Below are 23396 nucleotides of genomic sequence, written 5' to 3' on the forward strand. Positions count from 1 at the left end.
TTTTGTTTTTAATCTATGAAAACTGTGTTCATGAGTGTTTGTCTTGACAAGAAGGAAAGATAGAAAAGAAATTAAGGTTTGTTAGTTGTTAAAGCCTCCAATTCTTATGGCTGTACACACAGGCTGTACTATTACCAGCAAATCTTTTGTCATGTCATTGTGTCTGTTGCTACCCCACCTCAGCCAAATGAAATGCTCGATGAACTGAACCACTGAGTGTATTTCTTTTTTAGGTTTTAAACATGGACATTAACATGCTACAGTCCAGAAGAACTTTCCACACACTGAAGATTGAGCACTGTTGATGTTCTCCCAGTACCTATTTCATTCAGAAATAACACACTTTGAAGAGAGTTTGTGTCTATGTGCTGGTTCCTACTATAAATTTTATTTCAGAACTTGCCAGTGCCCCAAGCAGAGTATGCCAAGTGTAACCAAAGCTGCAGACAGTTCGGAGATTGATATTTCAAAGAAATTGAAATTCAGTCAGAAGTATTCTTCATCAAAGTGCAGAGCTATGCCCTGAAATCTAGAGGAACCAGGTGCTTGCAACTGCTCAGCATCCAGCCAATGCATCTAAGGCCTTGAGTTGGGACACACACAGGCCAGCACAGATGGACAGTGACTGCAGACACTGGGGAACATGATGTCAGGACAGCCCCAGAAATCTAGCGTACAGCCATTTCTCATGGGTCCCCCAGCCCAACTTCTCTTCTAAGATCTTGCTATCAAGGCCCGATTATTCCTTTATCCTTAATAATGTTTATTCTTAATAAGGATTAATCACAAGGCACTGCAGCCTGGTGGCTAAGGCCACGAACTTTAGACCATGAATATCTACCATTGAGTGAGCTCGTACTGATCCTTAAGTACTATCCTCGAGGTATATAGTAAAAGGCAGATTTTTTTTAAACCTCTACTAATATATATCATTAATATTATATAATTCACATATAATACATAATAGTATACATAGATCATATGTAATGTAATAGATCTACATGTATAAATTATATAATACATGCATGCAATACACATATAGATTCATATATTATATATAATACATACAAGACAATATAGATTACATGGGATTATATTATTATCATTACTTTACAGATGAGAAAAGCGAGGTTCATGGAGTCTCATCTATAAGTATGCTAGATCCAGTGTTTAAGCTCAGATTCAACTCAACCTTAGGTGAGTATTGTTTATTATCATGTTTTTCTCTAACAGGAATAACAGCAGACCTGCCAATTTTATTCTGGTTAGAAAAATACAGGTCTGTTCATTGAAAAATGAAAGTTATACACCAAATTATGGACTGTGCAGGATGAAAATAAACTCCAGAGTCATTCTTTGAGAGCACACTGAACTTAAGATTTACTCATGGATTACAGCATCTCTGCTTGGCTCTTGATTTGCAAATAAAGCACCGCACCTTCTTGAACCTTTTACACTGTTTGATTTCAAAGACCAAAGGGCAAGATGTGGGTTCCTTGGTGTCAATAAATTGTTCTTACATTCCTTTCAAAGTCACTGCAGGACATAAAAAGGTAATGAGAAGACAGAAACCCAAAACCTTTAGGTGGCACCAGTAAAAGATCATGGGGACAGTGACAGTGATAAATCAACAAGTTCTTAAATTAATCTTTCCCAAAGAGACCTCTGCAGAGCAGCAATGCTAGTAAATGAATGTCTGGCTAAGTAAATGATGGAAACGTAACTCGTAAGAGTCTCCCTTTTGTGTAGTATATCAAAAGCTTGCAGAAGTCCTGCTATTAAAAAAATAAAGATTTTTTATGTAATCCTAATATTTTGCATAATGTCCATAACAATAAATATGGATATTTGCTTTAGTGACAAACTTTAAGAACAAGATGTTCAATTCATGCTGTAGGCTTATTAGGTCATCCAAAATAGTTCCTGGGGAACCAAATAATCATAGCTTTGCAATTCCTTGCCATCTTCCTTTCTGGACACGTGTAGTGCTCACATTTCCTTACAGGTGACTCAGGTTAGGTCACTGTCATACGTATTGACATTGTAATGACCTTGACTAATGGATGGGTGGAGGCAATTGTGATAGAGCAACTTAAGTTATCAATTAAAAGTAGCCACTTATTGAGGAAGACATGCAAAAGGCAAGGACAGAGAGAAGCCTGACTGTATGAAAACACTCACCTAAATCAAAATTAACAGGTGATCCTGACATGATGGTTCTGAACAGTAGCAAAAATCCAGGCACTGGAGGTGAAGCAATTTATGATGCCATTGAGATGGCCCTGAAGCCTTCTCCAGTGTTTGGAGAGATCCGCCAGAGACTCACCCTGAGAAGTGATGCCCACACAAGCTCCTGACAGATGGAGGGATCCAGGAGTCCTCCCTGCAGGGAAACCCCCACTCTTTACCACCCGCCTCCAGAACTTTGCAGGGATCTGTTATCTTGCCCCACTTTTTTTGCTGCCAACTTATTTGTATTTTTATATTATTGTAATGTGAATCCTACCCCTACCCCACCAAGCTCATATTGTGGTTGTATGCATTTAATGTGAGTTGAAATTGAAACCTTCCTGCTTTGGGGGAAAAAAAAAAAACAGTCTAGTGACCCCAAACCTAATAAAAGGCAGAAAGCCGCCTACAAAGAAAATAACAGAAATGATGAAGGCTTATTAACCGCATAATTTTTGAATTTGTATACCCGTGAAAGTGTAATAATGGAAACAATTCAAATAATTCGCAAATGGCTTAAGAATGTTTACAGCTGGGTCTCCCCTGGTGGTGCTGGTGGTTGAGCTCCGCACTGTGAAGCTGTCCATAGCCTCTGCAGCGCCGATTCAATCCCAGCCGGCCAGCGAGGGCCCCACATGGCACAGCAGACCTCTCCTGTCTCGCCCGCTGCTCCCCTCATCAGTGTATTGCATCAGTCTGCTTGTTCTTTTCCCCGCTCTGTCTCTGGTGAATCCTCTCACCCTCCCATGCATCTGGCCTGTACCCCAGCTCTTGTAAAAAATAAATAAATCTTAAAAAAAAAAGAATGTTTTCAGCTACCTCCTAGAGGTTAATGGATTCCCCCCACCTAGATAATACCCCTAAATAGAAATTAGAAGCAAACAAAATTATGAGTCTAGTTCTCAGCTAATACTGAGGAAGACCCAATACAACTTTTTATCGAGCACTGCAAGACACAGAAAAAATGGAAAGGGCACCTATTAAATAATATATGACTGTTGTATTTGGCAGGAAGGTGACAATAAATTTGAGCAAACAAATGAATTTCTGTTTTACTGATATAGGTGGTTAAAAAGTTTTCCAATATTAATTTTCTAGGGTAGAACTAGAATTAGTACCCAGTTCTGACTCTATCTAGCTAGTGCATACTTTCACTACATATGCTACCAGTTGAATAGGAACAAATGACTACCACTACTACAAAGATTGTTCAAGGAACAATCTATATGGGGGAAGAGTAGAGATATGCTGTAGGGTAAATGATGGTCAGGCTTTGCTGCCCTCCCGCCATTAGGATTGATGATGGATCCCTGCGGTCCTGCATGCATGCCTGATGGCAGGCACCTGGAATAGGGTCTGGGCTTACGTAGGTGGGTACACCTGGGCTGAAAGACTGGGCTTATATGGGCTGCATCACGGGGACGCCAGCAGAATGGAACTATCAGAAGAAGCAGAACAAGCAGAGAAGCAGAGGCCATGAGAGAACACCGAGAGCCTGGAAAGAGTGAAGACTTGCTGGGGGCTAGGAGGCCTGCCAGCCTCCCGGCCTCCGGCTACCCCTGCCTGCTGTGTACCTGGTAAACTCAATAAAAGCCTGAAAAAGCCACCGAGGGCTTTTTCCTAGGACTCTTCTTTTCTACATCTGCTTGGGTCATAGAGATCCTGTTCTGGCCCTTCCTGGCACTACATAGGCATAACAAGAAAACTAGCAATACCAGTAATGACTCAGAGAAATGGTACTGTATGAAAGAAATAAAAGGAAGGTTTTCAGACCATGCTTAGGAGTAGCTGTGACTGAGATAAACAAAGGAGAGATCTAGAAGCGGCAGGGCTGGGGAATAGCAGGAAAAGAATGAGAGCATCATCAATAGTGCTTTGTGGGCCTCTCTGTTCTGACCTCCCTTTGTCATGAAGCAGGGATGACTCTTTATCACTAGTGCATACTGACTACACACAGCAGACACTTGATAAATAGTGCACAGGAGCTACGACCGCGAAGGGAGAGATGTCTGGCTTACGAAAGACTTAACATTTCCCAGGAAAATCTGTATCTTCTACCTTCTGTAGTTGAGTCATTGACTGTATTTACCGACTGGGGACCCAGGGACAACTAGAGGGTCATGAGGTGGACAGCAATGGCATGAGGTATGGTGTTTTCAGAGTGATCGGCTTCATAATGTCCAGATGATGGGCAGACTTTCTGTTTGCTTGGGTTCATGCACCAGAGTTAGGGAGCAGTCCCTTTTAAGGTTGAATTTCATTATGATGGTATTCTTAATACAGATTGTTTCAAGGTATTATTTAAAGGGGAAACTCATGTATAGTCAGACAAACATAGGTCAAAGCCGAGTTCTCTGTGTACCAGTGATAAACCTTGGGAAAGTTTCTTCACCCAGTCACATTTTCTCCACTGACAATGGAGGGCCCTAATACCAAACTTTTTTTTTTTTTTAATAGAGGCATTTATTTATTTATTTGTTTATTTGTTTGTTTGTTTTTATACATGCACTGGGTACAGTCAGAAGCGTGGGCGGGTGAGAGAATTCACCAGAGCCAGAGCGGGGAGCAGAGCAGGCAGAAGGAATGAAGTACACTGCTGAGGGGAGCAGCAGGCGGCAGGAGAGGTCTGCGCGCCATGGGGGACTCTCCTCCGGTGGCCAGGAGCAGCCGGGGATCGAACCAGCACTGCAGAGGCTGCAGGCAGCTTTGCAACCCAGTGCTCAACCGCTGCGCCACTGAGGAGGCCCTAAACTTTTTTTTTTTTTAAGATGTATTTATTTATGCATACAAGAGCTGGGGCACAGGCCAGAGATGATGGGGGTGAGAGGATTCCCCAGAGACAGAGTGGGGAACAGAACAGGCAGATCAACTGAAATACACTGCTGAGGGGAGCAGCGGGCAAGTCAGGCGAGGTCTGCTGTGCCATGTGGGTTGCTTTCTGGCCGGCAGGGGATCGAACTCGTGCTGCAGAGGATGCGGATTGCTTCATAGTGTGGTACTCAACCACTTGTGCCACCAGGGAGTCCCAATACCAAACTTTTAACATAAAGATTGTTGGTCTCAGAGCAGAATACTCGAGATGACATTTCCACTTTCCAATTACATGACCTCTCATATGTGATTTTACTTCTCTGCGTTTGTTTCCTTGCCTGCAAATTAGAGCTCAGCATTCACATGTCCAGTTACATGGAGATGAAATGTACTAACAGATGCAATTAACTTAGAATTCTTTCTATATTGTAAACAATATCTAATAAAAGACCTCCTTCATGAATTTTCTTGTTCTTATTATTGCCATCACATATTAAGTAAATAATGCTTAGGCTATGATAGAGCTGAGGAAGAATGATTTGAACTAACTGTCCTCTTGGGTTCATTTTTAGGGACTTTTGAGATTTCCTTATCAATGATATTCTTTACAATTGGAGATTTTAAAAGCCATTCAAGTATTAACCTAATAAAATAATGTGCACCTAAGGCTAGGCCTCCTTCCCCAATCTGGGCTTTCTCTGCACAAAGCAGGAGATGTCAAGACTCTACAGTGGAGCCTTTGCCTAATGTGACATCCTTTTTTATCTCTCTCTAGAAAGTTCCCTTAGCATTAACAACCCAATTGTCTTCTTTCCTTATGTGAAATATACTTCATCCTTTAACTTGACCTGGTAGGAGTGTGATTAGTTAATTGCTGTGGGCACCTGACATTTGAAGGAAAAAATGGATACTTCACCCATCTTTCTTCTGATGCAATAGAAAATGATTAAGGTTCAGTGATTTCTCAGTGGGGGGCAGCTGTTTTCAGTGGATATTCAGAGACTGGCAAATTCTAGATATTAAGCTTTTCTTGTCTGTCTTTTTTCTCTTTTGTGAAGGGATGACAGGGGAGGGGTTAAAGAGGACAAAGGGACAGGCTTTGATTTTTTTTTAAATCTCTGTTCTTTGTAATAAAAATGCTCATGCTCATTTGTATTAATTCCAGCTTATTTGCAATGTGCATACTCGGCCCCTGGCAAAACTGTGAAATCTTCAAAGTTTCCTTGTTCTGTCTCTGTTTTTGCATTCTATAAAATTTTAATGTTCTGAGAGGGCTCCTTCTCAGTCCCCTGAACACACCCAGAGCACACTTATTCTGGCTAGAGCTGGGAAACAGAAGGGGCTGTTCTGACATTCTTAGGTAAAATAATCCCTATCACTGGTATTGATAGCAAGGCTATCCCCTCCTCCTTCCCTGAGGATAGGTGGTGTAATGATGGTCTCAGAATTTCCCCTCTTCATTTATTCTTGGTCATGGAGGTGTTTCAAAAATCAGAATATTAGAATATTAGGTGTTTCAAAAATCAGAATATTAGATCTTTACCCAAGAAAGATGCACAGAGGTACAGGCATACACAGCAATTTATGTACAGGTTTAAGGAATTCTCAAAACTTCTTAGATGCACAAAAGGACATCCTTCTAATGGAGCATCCGTGTAAGACTGGCTGTGAAAAGACTGGGTTAAGTGGGAGCAAGTCTGGAGGAATGAGTCTTCTGTCAATATCCTTTCATTCTACTTTCTGGATCAACACTTAGTAGGGGTAGTGGAAATATGCCTAAAATTGGTATCAGAGTAAAAGTATAGATAAGAATTACAATAATTTTTACTTAAAGCATGGGTGCTGAGTGATAAGACACATGCAACTATATCATTATTTTGTAACATAACAAGATCTAGTAGCTATGACTTAAGGTTAAAAAAAGAATTGAAAGATATTTTCAGTTAGAGTCCAAACTGAAGGACTTAAGTGCAAGCCCACAGAAATAGAATCAGTGATACTGTCTACAAGGTTGTTTTTTTTTCCTGAAGAGTGTCTAAGTCAGAGAAGCATTGACCTTGAACTTCTTGATACACATTGTGAAGCCAAGGACATGTTTCAAACACATGTTTCATTTGAATTTCAGTAGAATAATGATGAAGAGGGTGATGTCTTAGTTGAAGATACGCCAGTGAGCAGAGAAAGGGATGGGGAATGACTTGGTGATACATAGAGTCAGTCTGGGTACAATTGAGTAAGGGATGCTTTCTTAATAGTAATAAGATTTTAGGAGCCTCCCTGGTGGTGCAAGGGGTTGCGCCACAGCACTGTGAAGCTATCCTCAGCCACTGCAGCATGAGTTTGATCCCTGGCTGGCCAGGGAACTACCTACATGGTGCAGCAGACCTCTCCTGTCTCGCCCGCTGCTCCCCTCAGCAGTGTATTTCAGTCAGTCTGCCTGTTCTGTTCCCCACTCTGTCTCTGGTGAATCCTCTCACCCCCCACACCTCTGGCAGGTACCCCAGTTCTTGTATGCATCAATAAATAAATCTTTAAAAAATAATAGTAAAATTTTAGAGGAAAGTGAGCTGTCTCATGAAGTCAAATCCCTATGCTTCTAAGAAATAGGATGGTGTAGTTAATAGCCTGAAAACTGTTAGGAAATATGGAGACCTTATTAGCTTATGCAGTTTGTGGCTGACCTACCTAACCACACAGATGCTTTTTTTCAATTCTGCTTTTTGACATTTAATAACCTGCATTTTTCAAAAATGCAGAAATACAGCAGGGGCCAAGATCCACCATTCCATTGACATTGATAAGACAAACTAAAGACTATATTTTGTTTTAATTTATAAAAAAAAAATTGAAGAGTAAAATGGAGCAGATAAGCAATCAAATTCAGAATCCTTTTCTAAGTGATCTTTGAACAGCTAAGCGAGATAGAAAATGCCATCAAAATAGATGGTGCCTGGCCTTTCTTGAGCCATGTAGCTAATATCACTTTGAAAGCATTTGCATAGGCCATTTTGGAAACTTCAGTTTTACCCCAGAACTTCTCAATGTGTAAACTAGAAGGGACATATAAAAAGAAAAAAAAAATGACAAAGAGCTAGACAATGCTTTAGTATAAAACAAACTGTAACTATTGCCTGACAACAATCTGCCAAAAGTAGTCTAATCAAATATTTCAAGAGAATGAGAGTTGGACCGGAAAAACTTAGATACTATGAAAAAGGATGTGGAATTTGCCTTTGCACTGCCCAGCCGAGGATATATCTCTTTGGTGCTCTTCATATTGTGCCCAAATCCGTGTTATCCCTTGTCTGTCTAAAGACAATTGGGACAAATAAATAAATAAATAAATAAATAAATAAATAAATACAATTGGGACAGTATTATAAGGCCATTATTCTGCCAAATAATTAAATGTTTAATAGATTTCAGAAAAACCTAAAGTATACATGCATGGTCTTTGCAAAGCAAAGTCACACCGTATCTTGTCTCGTACTCATGATAGAATACAGTCCAAGATACTATCACCCTGATTTAGGAAGAATGTGGAATGATTGTCATTAAGTCACACAGACTGTCAATGGCAAAATCAGGACAAAATTATTCTGCTACTCTGCAGATTTTATACAGAACTAGATGTTTTAAAAAGGATTTTATTTGTGTGTCTCAATTAGCACATGATCATCCAGAAATGACTGACAGAGCTAAGCTAGAGCTTCTCAGACTTGGTTATCTCGTCACTTTGGGGTAGATAATTGTTGCTGCAGGGTGCATGGGTGAATATTTACTAAACTCTCTGACCTCCATCCAGGAGCACACCCCATTTGTGAAAAATGAACACATTTTCAGATACTGCCAAGCAAGATACTGGGATGAGACTGGATGGTGTGTAAAATGAGACTATCATTGGTTATTAAGTGAGGTATTTTTATTTCCCACACACAAAATGACATCATTTCCCCAACGAAGCCAGAAAACATTTAGCTATAGGAACCCAATAAATCAAATGGAATTTTCCAACAAAAATTGACATTTATACAGAAAACATAGAAATCTTTACCTCAAACAATGTATCAACAAGGGTGAGAACATCAATAGAGTTATACATTCTTCCCTTGAATTGATTTTGTTTCACTTGCTCAGATATTTCTTGGATTAACTTTACTAATGAATTTTCACAGTGGTTTATTCCCTTGACTACGAAGTCAGAGTCTGTGCTTAATTATAATATTCTTTTCTAAGTCCAGGTCTTTATCAGACTATTAACAGCAGGAAAAGATTTGCTGAGATGACAGCTAACTAATCCTTCTTATTTATAAAGGACAAAACCAAGAATACAATGTAAGTGAATATTTTATATATGAAAACATGTACATTCTATGAATATATAACAGCACCTGCTAACATTACACTTTTACTTAAATAGATACTTAGCACATCTTTTTAAGCAAGAATATCACTCAGTATATATATTCTGCTCAGTACCAAAATTTATGTAAGTGATGACAAGAACAACAGGAAATATTTCTGTTCCTGACTCAAATTTTAGAAAGGATTTCAACATGATTTAATATACTAAAAAATGTCTTAGCATGTGGTATTGACTTTTATTAAAAAATAAGTGAGAACTGTTAAAAATACACACCCACACAGGTACAGAAAGGCAGATACACATGCATAGGTACACACACATTGGTACACACTCACATTGACGTGCATGATCCTGTCTCTAAAACCTGACATGTCAGAGATTGTTTCAATATCTAAAGAGTCAATGAGCTATTCTGTAATTTTCTATCTCTTCCTTTATTTTTCACTTAATTGGATCATTGTTAAAGGAGCTTTGTGTTTCTCACATAACTGTATCTTGGCCTAAATAAATTCTAAGGCCAAGTTGCTCATTAAACCTATGTATACTTATTATCCATAGGCTCAGGTACCATTATCTCCTGATGATACTACTGTAATATCAAACTCAATATATTTGAAGTTTCACCTTCTGTCTTTTCGTTAAAAGAATCAGTGAAAGAACAACTACAACAAAGTAACCATAGTGAATCCAAATGTAAAGGATGCTTATTCAACACTACAATGAAACAGCAGCCACAGCGGAACCTGTCTGCCCACCTTCCAACAGTATTTATCTATCCTCTTGGCAAAACACATTCAATTTCAGAAAATAAATAGATATTAATTTCCATCCATGTGCCCACTTCAATTCATTATCTAGAGAGGTAAATATTCACAAAGGTGACACCAAAGTCAATATTGACCTTGGGGGATAATAAATCTTGACATTTACCAGAATAAGCAGTTCACATAGAATGTAGACACATGTAAAATTCCACCTGATATATTAACCATGGCAGAAAACTAACGATAAAACTGTGTGTGTGCATTAATTCCATGCAGAATCAGAGAGAAGAGTTGGCTGAATAGTGGCATTCTGCACCTTCTGTCCCCATTTCCCCCCAAGCAACAATCTTGCAATTTATTTTACATACTGAAATTCTATGTGAGATTTCATTTTGGAAACCAAACGTTCTGCTCCTAAAATAGCTTAAATATTTAAGGCCTTCATCCTTGAGCCATCAATTCTTTTTGAGAACTAGAACACATGTTTGTTAATTGTCTCAGTGCGAGCTACTCCAGGTGTCTCTCTGCCCTCTCTTGACAGCAACCATTGATAGAGGCAGAGAAGCAGGGCGGCGAGCCTGGACATCAAACAAATTACTTAGATTCTCTAAGTCTGAGAAAGGAAGTCCACTGAGACGAGAAAATAGCTGAGATAGAGGACAACAGAGACAGAAAGACTGATATCACTACTAAGTCAGTTAATAGTCTAGGTCAAGGGGACAAAATCAGGGAGCCTGATAATAAAGTAAAGAATTTCTAGTCTGGTTCCCATACAGCTTATGATAATAGGAAGCTCACCAGTGTGCTGCTGTTCCACTATCGAGGCTGCTAGGCAGGCGCTCGTTGCAGTTCCTGTTCTTTGCCTGTGTTGAAGAAAAATGGTATTGGGTATGGACACTCCCATCTAGCCTCACTGGTGACAGGAGGTCGTGGCTAGTTTTGAAACTAACTCTGTGGTCCAAAGATGGAGAAAGACTCTAAATACCATCTAACACTTGCCTGTTTGAATCTGTGATTTAAATAGCATAAGAAGATTATTCTTACTAATATCAACTTTTAAACATATACACACAACAGAACATCTACCCAACAAGTTCTCGGGGTAGTGCAGCATCATATAGTGATGAAAATACTGCACTTAGTGAGAAAGGTCTGTAGGAAACCTGAAACAGAAAGTTATACTAACCGAGTCTGATCACGGACTCCACTAAAGCATTAGTGACAAGCATCAAACACGTGTCAAGGAGTTGATGGCCCAAACTTCAATGAGTAATTCAACCAACTTTTAAAAATAGTAACATAGACTCACAGGAGCTTCCAGACCGTGACTTCAACACAGGGGAAAGAAAGGACAGCCTGCAAGGCTAGAATAAGACGACCTGGATACATAGAAGGAATTTGTCGGTCTAAACCGACAAGGTTTTTCCCCTGGATCAAAGAGAAGAAATAGTTCTGAAAAGATGGATATATTCTCAAATTGAGGAATAGCTCAGCTGTAGCTTTGAGTTTAATGAAATATCAGGTAGAGCGAAAAATATGGATTTTGTTATAAAGTAAGTAGGTCTTGATTCCAAGTGACCACATAGCTATATGATCTTGGGTAAAGTATCTTCCCATCCCAGCCAGCAAACCCTCACTCTAGGATGAGGAGAACAACTGTTGCTTTGCACTGTGAGAGAAATGGAGTGGGGTCCCTTTAGTTACCACCCCAGAATGGGATGTAGATTTGGGATCCAATCAACAGAGAAAAATCATATAACTTTATTGCTAAACTCCAATGTTCCAATTTTCCAACCTGCTGGTTATATTTCTTTCACGTGTATCAAAAGTTTTCCCGGGGGCCTCCCTCTTGGCATATGGGTTAAGTCACAGTGCTCTCACCACTGTGGCTTGAGTTGAATCCCTGGCCAAGGAGCTAACCCACAAGGCACAGCAGACCTCTCCTGGTTCACCCACTGCTCCCCTCACCAGTGTATTTCAGGGGATCTGCCTGTTCTACTCCCCACTCTGTCTTTAGTGAATCCTCTCATCCCCCGTACCTCTGACCTATACTCTAATACCTTCTTTGCAAAAATAAAAAGTTAAATGAAATCAAAAGTGTCCTGATTGCTATAGAACAAGAGGCAATGATGTCTGTGTATATCCTGGGGAACTCAGCCTAACTGGAAAGAACACAGCCTCACTGTCCCGATTGCAGTCCCCTGGACAGGGCAGCTTCATTCAGAGGTAAACTTCATGGAAGTGGCGGCTCATGACCAGGTGACCATAGTGGATGCAGCACAGACTTGGAGTGGTCACCACAGTCCCTCCAGAAAGCTCCCTTTCTGCTCACTAAGTACATCGGTGGCTTTCCTTTCTTCCTGTGAATTGATAAGCTCTTCTGACTTCTAATTATCGATTAATCACAATCTGTAGTTCATAGATCTGTCACAATTGATGGGAAACGAGGCTATCTGTTGTTCCAAGAGGAGAGGGGAAACAGGAAAGTTGTTCCCCTTCATGGAGGGATCCTGGAAGACATGAATAGGGAAAAAGAACCCAAAACAAAAGTCTGTGCCCCTCGGTATATGTGACCCTCCACCATGGGTTAAGTGAATACATTTTGCTCATCAACTGTAATTGGAGATTTGGGGAGAATACTTTTTACCCTAATATAAGCATGAGGTAATATAGAGTAGAATGCAAATATGCCTGAGTATTTTAGATAAAATTCAAGAAATTACATGCCTCAGTGGCTACTTGAAGCTAAGTTCTCAGAATCCCCTGGGTTCTCACACACTCTTTTTTAGGGTGAGTGAGCGGCACTTCAATGGAAAAGCATGAAAAGCATTAACATCGATCATTAAAGATACAAACCAATCATTTAGTAAATGTTACTTGAAATAGAGAGTGTGAGGGAAAGGAGGTCTAAAGCAGAGAGAGTGGGAAAGAGAAAAAAGAATAGGCAGAGAATAGAAGAGCATGGGAGGTGAGGGAGGCGGAATGAGGAAGTAATAGGAAGGAGTCATAGAAGGCAAATTGGAGCGCCAGGAAAATTGAAGGTAAGAAAGCAGAGAAGAGAGGCACTTAATAAAGTGTCACAAATAAAGTGAAGCAGCTAGTCACCTTGCCATGGCTTTCTTTTAAAGTGGTGCTGTTATCTTTTATTTATTTATTTTATTGTTGCTGTTTCTGGCATTACGTAGATAGCAATCCGATCCTTCCCCTAATCAAATTATTTCACAAAGCCTTTTGAAACACTTTTATGCATGTAAAGAGAGGTGAATGCACAGTAGGCATTTCATAATTATTTTTCAAATCAGTGCATGAGGAACTTGAAGTTGGAATGAGTATTCGTAAATTCATCCATCATTGTACCAGCATCCGACTCTTTAACCCATCATTAACAAGAGCAAAAGAACACTTCGACTATTCACTCACCAGAAGCATGCATTCAGCAGGACATGGAATGGAAACACAGGTTTCCCAAACCTTCAGATTTTACCTCCATTTGCTAGCTTTCCACAAAAGTGGGGAGGGGGTGCGGGGGTAAGGGCTACCACAAACACTTGACACAAACTCCTACCCAGACCCACTGATTTTCTTAAGGTCTGTTCAAAGATACATCAAGGATGTCATATTGACATCGTCTGTAAGGGTCTGCTCAGTTTCTGGATGGGATTTACTCTCTACTTTTCTAGATGAAATTCCTTTCTCTACTTGATAGTGGAGTTCTCTTTATAACTGTTTTCTGTAGGCATGTCTACTGGGAAGACCCAAAGCAGAGCTCACACTCTATTGGAGCCCTGGAATCACGCGAGGAATCCAGACAGTCACATTTTTCTGACAAATGGAGGCCAATTCTGCTACAGTGCCTTTGACATAAGCAGTGAAGCGAAAACAAGTTTGTATTTGCCTTGGAAATCTCTCAGCTCTCTGACTACCCAGAAGAAAGGGGTGTAAACCATTTTACCTTTGTTTGAGAATGGGCATGCAGGTGTCTTTGACCTAATTTATAACTATTTTGAGAGAGTCTATTGAGACTCATTTGTAATTATAACAGGTATAATTGCTGAATTCCCACATCACATATATTTATACAGAGTAACTCCTGTTATACACCCCAACTAATTCTACATGGTCCAAGTTAGCATCTATAAGAAATACTCACTGTCTGTGAATGAAATCAATCCAGAACTGTAAGACCTACACCATTTCCACTCCCCAGGGCTTACCTGCTGCTCTCAGTCTCTTAAGAAGGACCTTTAATAAGAACAATCAGGAACATGTCATAGATATGCTGAATTCTTTGCCCTTCCTGAGTTAGAACATCCTATTCTTTGCCCTTCCTGAGTTAGAACATCCTCTCCCCCTCCTCCAGATACTGATGCTATCTTTTCTATAAGTCTTTCCTCTGGAAAAGGTCTGTTTCTCTCAGTCAATTATAGTTCTGTATAGATTTATTTCCTGCATTTTCTCTCCCAGTGGGGGCTTGGTACTTTATTGCTATTTGAAAGGATTGAAAGGTCTTTTCCCATATTTACAGATCAGGGGTTTAATGGAGGTGGCAGAAGAGTAGTTTGGGGACAGATGGGTGGGGGAGTTGGAATGAGGCTTTCCCCTGTGCCTGTGGGTGGCAAAGTCCCGGTGGCCTGCCCTATAATAGGCCTTGTTGGGAGGCTTCACATTTGGTGCTTGTGCCCACACAGTTTAGCAGGCAGCACTGGAATCCATCAGAGTTTTTTCTCCCCTCCTCTTACATTTTTAACACAATCATGAGCTTAGGAAAAAACCATTGCTAACACCCAAAATACATGGCCCATGGCAGAAAAAAGGAGTGGGAAAGGAAGAAGGGAAAGTGAGAGGAAGGGACTGAGGGAGAGAACTGGAAAACATGTATATTCTGCAAACAGTAGCCTAGTCTACCACCTACAATCATCTGTCTGTTAGGCGAACTTCTTTAGATTGCTTTTTGCCTGGGACTGTCTTCAGAGGGATATTTCTGTTTCTAAAGGTGGAGAGTTAAAAATAATGTACATCATGAGCAGTGTTTTGGCATTTCCCTTCATTTTCTTTCTATCTTCAACATTACTGTTGTCATCCTTTAAAACTCAATCAATTCAGCCCATCCAGTGAACAGATGGCATTAATCAACCCTGAAGAATATGCACAAAAGCAATTAGAAATGTAGAGACACGGAATTTATGCCAGCAAATCAATTACCAATGATAGCAAATCAACATGGCACACCCAACTTCCCCTTGTTTCTTTTTCCGCTGCGCAACCGCTGATACCAGTAATGATCTCTGGTTTACCCCCCTTCCAGAGGGGGAATGAGAACAGGGATGCTGAGGTTTAATTACACATTCCTTAATGACTAGTTCTCACTCCGCTGACAAAACCCAGCAAAATTTACAGACTAGAAGATGCATCAGGATGATGGATACAGACAGCATGCGCTATATGGTGTCATGCAAATATGAAATATACTGCACTGAGAATATGGTCGTTTGGTATTCCTGGGGAAGAACTTCATTACAGAGAACACAACACCTTTTCTAGCATCTATAGCTCTCATTTGTCAAAAACAATGGGAGTAGTTATAAAACACATTTTAACCACAAATCTGTGCCTTCTGTGAGTTTACTAACATGTATAATCTCTAGGTTTTGGATGATTTTCTTTCCGACTCTTTGTAAAGTTGTCAGATTTTGAAACTTCTTTTTCCAGTCCTATTATCACCAGAGTCATTATGATAATCCATTAACCAATTTTCTTGCCACAAGTTTTCACCTTTTCTAGTGTATCCCTCACACAGTGAATTTTTAAAACAAATGTCTTATAATGTACTACGTATTTACATGTATGAAATTCCTCATGACTCTTCATAGCTTTAAAAGTGAAAATAAAAGACTCCAATGCTTGCCTACTTCTGTAGATTTTTTCTTCTGTCCCTGTTCCTATGAGCCACTCCTAAAAGTAGTCACTTCAATATCCCTCACTCTCATGCCTTCACACAAAAGCCTATAATCATCATCCCGATTTCTCCACTTAGTGAAGTCTATTTCGTTTAAATATCAGGTTAAATTTCATTTCCCTCCCAGAGTCTCCCCTGATGTCCCAGCCATCTTCAGAGACTGTTTTTGCCTTACATTACAGCTTGTGTGGAACTTTGTCCCCACATTCGTCACTTTGATATGATTACAGATTTACTTTTCTGTCTGCATGTTTTCAAAGTTCCTTGAGACCGAGGACTATATATTCATATTCATCTTTTTTCTTCCTCTAGCTTCATAAAAAATAACAATTTTAGGAAAGAACCTTTTGCTACAACTAATTTCTTCAATAAATTTTCCAAATGAATAACACACACAAACTATTAATACTTAAATCTCCCAACCGCAACTTTAAAAGAGAGCATAAGAGACTCGGAATAATGTCACCAATGTAATGTAGGTTTTCAATAAAATAACATCTTTCCAGTGGTTTGCTACTAAAACCCCATTAAATCAAATTCATTTCTTTTTCCTTTATATACTGAAACCTGTGCTATGAAGAAGGATTTTTACAGCAATATACCACTGTGTTTTCAGGCTATATGGGAAATGCTCATTAAAATTGCAAAAAGAGTTAATAACTCAGACTTGGTACTAAGGTCAGATGGCTGGAGACACTTTCAGTTTTAGGAACAAATGGCTACTTGATACATAAATAAGATCGCATCAGCAATGAAGTCATGGAACTGTGCAAGCTTACGTAAGTGCAGTCACATTCTTCAAGTATCATATCCAATCAAATGATATGAACATTTGCTCTTTCAATAAGAGCTATGCAAAATAACATCTTGGCATTTCCCAAGTAGTAGTAAGTTATACTTGCTAATTAGAAGAATAAATACAGAAGTTGGCTCTGGTGGAGACTGCTACCTTGGTGCCCTTTGCTGTCTATATACAGCTACAGTGCCCCAAGACAAGTTTCTCATGTTGTCACACAGACCCTAACTAAATACATGGGGATTAATTCCTTATCTTGGAAAGAGAGATACATCTTTGGAGATAAATATAGGTTCAGATATTGATTGTTTTCATTGATTAGTTTCATGATGTTGGGGAAATCATTAACTTCTCTTCAAGTTAAATGTACTCATTTCTAAAGTGGATTTATTAAAGTCTACCTACATTTTATAGACACAATATATAAAGTAAGATATATAAAGTGCATAGCAGTAGGAATTAAAATCCTATTATGTTGTGATTCTAACTTCAATTGCTTAGCAATTTTGAGTACAACCATCCCCGAAGTATCCAAATGGAACAACCAGAAGGCAAGATCAATAGTTAAAGACATACATACATTAGGACTACATAGGACTTTAATAATCATTTGATCCAATTCCTTCATTAAATACCTCATTATCATCAGTATCAGTCAACAATCTTTACAAGGTCACCAACCAGAGGGTGTCAGAGTTTTAATGAAGAAAGTTTTTCTTGAATTAAAAATATTTTTATTGGCTCCCATTGAGTGCACTGAAGCTTCAAATTAAAGTCCTATTGTAAAAATTAATATTATATGCTGGACTTTAAGGTAATTAGACCCTCTCCCCACTTTCCAACATGACAGATATTAGCTCTGCATACACAGACCATATTTCAGCAGAGTTATGGCATATACGCTAAAGAATAGTGTATCGGCAACTAAAGGTTTTAGAAACATTTAAATGATTTCATATTACTTTGTTTTATAACGAATGAAAAGTAAAGCACTGGAAAGTAAAGCATTGTAGTAAACTGGGTCCCCAACATGAGGGAAGGCGATTGTGAAGAGAAGCAAGGAAAAAAAGAAAGCTGCAATTTAGAGAGCAGTCGTTCATTATAACAAGAATAAGAATAGGGGACAGTTATTTATATGGAAACCAATTTTCTCATAATTCTGTACCATTGTATGAAAATGGTTGTCTCATTTTTCATTTACATTGCCAGTTGTGGAAATGTGAATCTGGTTTGGAGAAGAGAGACTATGTGAAGAGAAAAGAAAGAGAATTCATAAATATTGACAAAAATAAACCTCTCCGACCAGTAAAAATCTCTAGGACGTTCCCAAATGAACACTGTCATCCTTCTTTCACACCTGCTGATTGGAAAATGACAGAAAAAGTTCATGATGAACCCTTGATGGAATACAATAATCAGCCTGATCTTTGTTTATTTATAATTACTTATTGATTGCATTTGTGCATGAAATTCAGATAAATCAAGGTACAGCACATCTCTTTACTTGAAACTCTCTATTAATATGATTGAAAACTCATATTGTAGATGAAGTTCTGCCTGTGATGAAAGGGTTAAAATAAAGTTGCCATTCTTTTTTTTTTTTCTTTTCCTCCCTCAAGGTTTTTATCTGTGTGAGCTTAGTGTATAGCACACAAAAACTTAGATAAGAAATTTGGAGATCCTTCAAAGTGACTTCTTAGTCAAAATTAAGGCTCTCCATAATCATGTACACTTGTTATCCTTAAAAATAAATAATAACCCTTAGAAGTGTTCTAGAACCTTCTTATCTTCTGAAAGAATGTTCTTCCATTATACTAGTCTTTAAGTGTACCTATTATTTGAGGAATCTCCTCAGTAAAATATTCAGCTGCTTTTCTCTTTAAGAGTAGAAACATCTCAATTGCTGGTTTATATCCAAGTATGTAAGCACAGGAAGGTTGCATAACATGAGGGACATTTGACATGTTAGCTATGGCATAACTGGGCTATAAATCCTTAGCATTTCAAACCCCTGGTTTCACTCAAACCAACTATGAAATCACATGATTTTTGTCTTGTGTCAAAGGACTTGATATAACATATAAAACAGGATTTCATTTCACAATGGCTTATCATATCTACATTTCAAATTAGCTAATTTCCTCAGGATAAAACCAAAGAACGAGTTGTAGCTACTTAATATTCTAAAAATCTGAAGCGGGGGATTCTCAGAGTTTTCATTACTTGTGGGTGATGGTGATCTTCACACAGGTTCATAATATCTATACTGCAGGTAGCCTCCTGACCTGACTTTATTTTAATTTTATTTTATCACATACTTTTAAAATTTATAATTGGGTCAACATTCATCTTCTTCTTGAAGATAAATGTTCAATTTTTGGTAAGATATTGAGAAAATTAAACACACACACATCACACAAATAGGATTAATAATGACAAAAAATATTAGAAGGACATAAACAATTAAAAGTTATTTTTACTTGACCAAGTTTACCGGTATACCTAGATAACACAGAGCATCTTTAAATAACTAATCTACTTTCAAGGCTGTTATCACAGGGATGTCAAATAGTATTTTTAAATGATAAAATAATGCTTGAACAGAATGTTTCCAATAATTGATAAACATAGACAAATTGATTTTTTGAAAGATTTCTCTTCCTCAATATGTATATATAAATGATGGATTATAAATAAATGGTAAGTCATTTTACTATATTTATTGGATGAAATGTGTGAATCATAAAAATCTGGAAGAATTGGGGAATGTTATTTTTCTTCTTACAGACTCTGCATCACAGGTTCTGAAGACCATCATAGGTTCGGACCAGAAGTAATTTTCTTCTCCTATTCTATTGTTCACTGAATTACACATTTTGTCAGTATAATGAAAAATGTGTATCATGGTTCTTTAAGAACATTGACCCAAAAATATTTAGCAAGCAACGTGCATTTAATTGAAATGTTGATTGGAAATTGGGAAATGAAATAGTCACTAATGAAATACCAAAGCTTATTATCACAAACTTTCATTTTAAATGTTCAGAAATAGTTTCATTGTTGCATCAGTAGTGATGAAAATGAGCTTTAAGCCATGCTATTTAGGTTTTATGAGCATTATTGTTACGGATTAAACATGATTTGATTAATTTATAGAAAATGCCATTCTACAACTTATTTTTTTCTGACTCTTAAGAAAAGGTGCTGTATAAGAAAGCCCAAATCATATTCTTCTTGAGTGTGTTCTATTTACTTCATTATTATTCCGCATCCCACCTTTGTGTGTCTTCAAAATATGATTCACTATTTTCAGATAGGTGTATGAGTGAATCAAAAAAAAAAAAAAAAAAAAAAACCCTGCTATTTTGCTGCCACACCTTTGCATCATTAGGACAATACTGACCTCTAGTGTTCTAATAGGTAGAGAAACTAATTCAGCACCATGCCCAACTTCCTAATAGGAAACCATTTAAATGTCTTCTAAAGCACCATGGGAACAATTTCATTTAAAAGAAGAAAAAGGAAGAGGAGGGAGGAAGGGAGGAAGAGGAGGGGAGGAGGAGAAGAGAAATGTCAGATTCTAACTTGTCCTGACCAATTCTCTGAAATTATTTCTAAACTAAGCCTCCTTGGATTCTCCTTTTTAGAGTGGTTGACCTCATCAGAACTCCTTTAGAATACAAACTTTAATAAAATATTTACAAGTCATTACTACTAACTATAGATTCTGAACCTCCAAAACTTCCCTCGCAGATAGAAAGATGAACTCTGCTTTGGACCATTTTCAGTAAATAACATTTGTCTAGTTGTCTTCCCTTGAGATATAACTCTGAGTTGATTATCTTACTCAAGTTACTCTTGGACCTAAGAAGGTGGGAAATGAGGTAGAAGACTTGTAAGTACCTAAGTAGTCCTCTTACCTCTATCTGTCAATGATGTTTCAGATTACAAAAAATAGTATCAAAACTATTCCAGTAGAGTTAAGCATTTCTGAGGTTTGTGGTGAAATTGACAGATAGGGAATAAGCTCAGAAACTTCAGCAACCTTGAAAACAACAGAGATGGCTTAGTTACATTCTTTCTCATTTAGGAGTTTCCAGAGCTGGAAAAACTTCCCCTTCTCTGCCTGGAGAGGCAGCTGAGCTATTGAGCTTGAACCTCTGATGGCCCTAGCGATTTATTCAAGTTTGAGAAATTGGGTTCTTTAAATACATAGTGCAGGTGGTGGATCCCCAGGTGTCCAGTCTTCCTGCCTATTAAATTAAATGCCAAGTACTTGCCGAGGTTAGAGCTTAGACTACAGAGTGTACACTTAGTGCATACTCATTATGTGTTCTTTGGCACAAAGATTTTGGACGTGGAGTGTGCATGAAAGCTCTTCCTCCTGCAACAGGGGCAGCCATTGATCTTGTGGTTTGACTACATTGGGCCATGACACTTAGGCCAAAACTCCCAATCCTGTTAAATCTATGCCTATTGGTTGTAAGATACCCCAACTAGAGAGGCTTCTGCAGGAGAACAGGAGAACTAAAAACAATGTATTGGAAGGCAGTGGGAATACGACAAATTCCAGGCAGCCACCTTCAGAGATGAGCTGCTGTCACTGAATGCTGTGGCTGGGCGCATCTCTGTCCCTGGAAGCTCAGCCCCCAGTGCACATAATCCCAACACAGGGCCCTTGCCAATAAAGCACTGACACAGAGCAGGCGAGCATAGAACGCGGAGCTGGCTGGAGGTTAAAGGAAGAGGACCTTCCCTCTACCCTGAACTTTGCAATTCAGAGAGAAGGGTGGAAAATTCAGCGAGGCTGGCTCATTTGAGCTCTGCTAACTTTTGGGATGGTTAGAGTGAAGGAATCACACCCATCAGCATTTCCCCCTTTTTCTTCCGCTCCGAACAGACACAATTGAGCATGCTTGGACAGTTGAGGGTCTTTCCAGAGGCCAGCGCTTCCCATCTCATCTACCCGCTCCCAGCTTTTGGTACTCACAATTTGTCGCTGTTAATCCTAAATGCCACAAACCGGAGAACAGCAAAGTGAAAACGCTGGTCAGCCGTAGTACAGAATCCATTTCCCCTGGGTAAGCGGTCCCTCCCAATCGAATCCCAATTTCGCAGGCGGCAGCCACGGCTTCTTCTCTCGCTTTCTTTGCCTCAGCACTGCCGGACCCCCTCCCACCCCCCCTTAGAGGGTCACTCGCTGCTTCACTCCATCCCGAGCCGAGAGCTCTACGGAAACCCTAGCGGGGTCTTCTCGGGAGCTGCGGCTGAAGCTACAGTCCCCGCAAAAGCCGCTCGCTGGACTCGCGTTTTAAGCCCGCTCTTCTCTCCCCGCTGCTTAAAGGAGCAAACCCGAAGCCAATTGCAGCCACACGGGCTGAGCTCGGCGGTAGCCGAATCCACCGCGGCGGCCGCGAGCGCCGGAATCAGCACCCGGGCGGCGGACAGCTCCTTATAGGCGCGCGGCCGCGCGGCGCCGCCCCCGGCCAGGCCCACCCGCGCCTCCTCCGAGCGCGGCCGGGCGGGTCCTCGCCCCGCTCGGGTTGGGGCGCTTCCCCCGCGGGGCCGACGCTGCAGGGGCTCCAGCTACCTGGAGGGTGTGGGAGAGGGAGAGGAAATCTCTGTCTGTCTGTCTGTCTTCTCTCTCTCTCTCTCTTTCTCTCTCTCTCTCTCTCTCTCTCTCTCTCTCTCTCTCTCTCTAATTTGTGGAGCTAATAAAGATACTGAGATTTAAACCAGGTTTTCGGAGAACGTTACTGAAGAGATACTGAAAGGAGCGGGAAGACAGGGCGCATTAGCAACAGGGAACTAAGCAGATGCTTTCTTTTCTATTCTTTTTTTTTTTTTTTTCCCCTCTGAGAGGAGAGTGAAGACTTGAATATTGCTGTTTGAATATTGCTCGCTTGCGTTTCCTCCCTGGTGTGGAAGGCTGACGGTATTGATAGTAAATTTTGGATCTAGCGGTTTAGAATGATGTCCGTCTCCTGCTTTTTGCTGGCCCCTACCCGAATCCCAACGTCCATCCGTTTCCCTGCAGGCAGCGCCTTGTCGTGGGCGCCCAGCTTTGGGCAAGCCCTGCAGGGGCTGGTGCTTTGGTTCCGGAGCCCGGGTGGTTCAGCTGGCGCCAGAACGGAGAGAGGAGGAGAGAGAAATGAGTATGGTGATGGTGAACGCCAAGGTGTGTGTGTTGGAGGGTTGGGGGAAGAAGGGGGTGGGGGTCCTTGTTCACTCATAAAATTTTAAGATAGCAGATCTGAAAACTAGGAATTTAAATTTAAAGAGGGAAAAGAGTAGTTTTGCCTATTTTTCCTGGAGGTTCTCTTTGGCTTCTGAGTTACATCTGGGAACTCTCCTGCTTTACCATAAATCAACTTATTTCGTTTTTTTATTGGAAGCTTTCAGAGAACTGTCAAATCTTAACAAAATGAGGGACCGTAATGATTTCTCCTATGTGAAGAGCGCAATCAAGTTAGA

At 39.8% G+C, this 23396-nt stretch overlaps 1 protein-coding gene across 2 annotated transcripts in view; it reads right to left on the reverse strand.

The window, feature by feature from the left end:
* Positions 1–22101, reverse strand: part of CNTNAP5 (contactin associated protein family member 5) — a gene marked incomplete at its 3' end in the record, with an annotated part of 850995 nt that extends 828894 nt beyond the window's left edge. For both annotated transcript variants that reach the window (XM_084247346.1, XM_084247345.1), the window contains exon 1: positions 21913–22101. In XM_084247346.1, the coding sequence (XP_084103472.1) occupies positions 21913–21994 (82 nt within the window). In that variant the 5' untranslated portion in view covers positions 21995–22101. The remainder of the gene's footprint in view (positions 1–21912) is intronic.
* Positions 22102–23396: the final 1295 nt, after the last annotated feature.

This window comes from Talpa europaea (genome assembly GCF_964194135.1).
Source record: "Talpa europaea genome assembly, chromosome: 1".
Classification (NCBI taxonomy): Eukaryota; Metazoa; Chordata; class Mammalia; order Eulipotyphla; family Talpidae; genus Talpa; species Talpa europaea.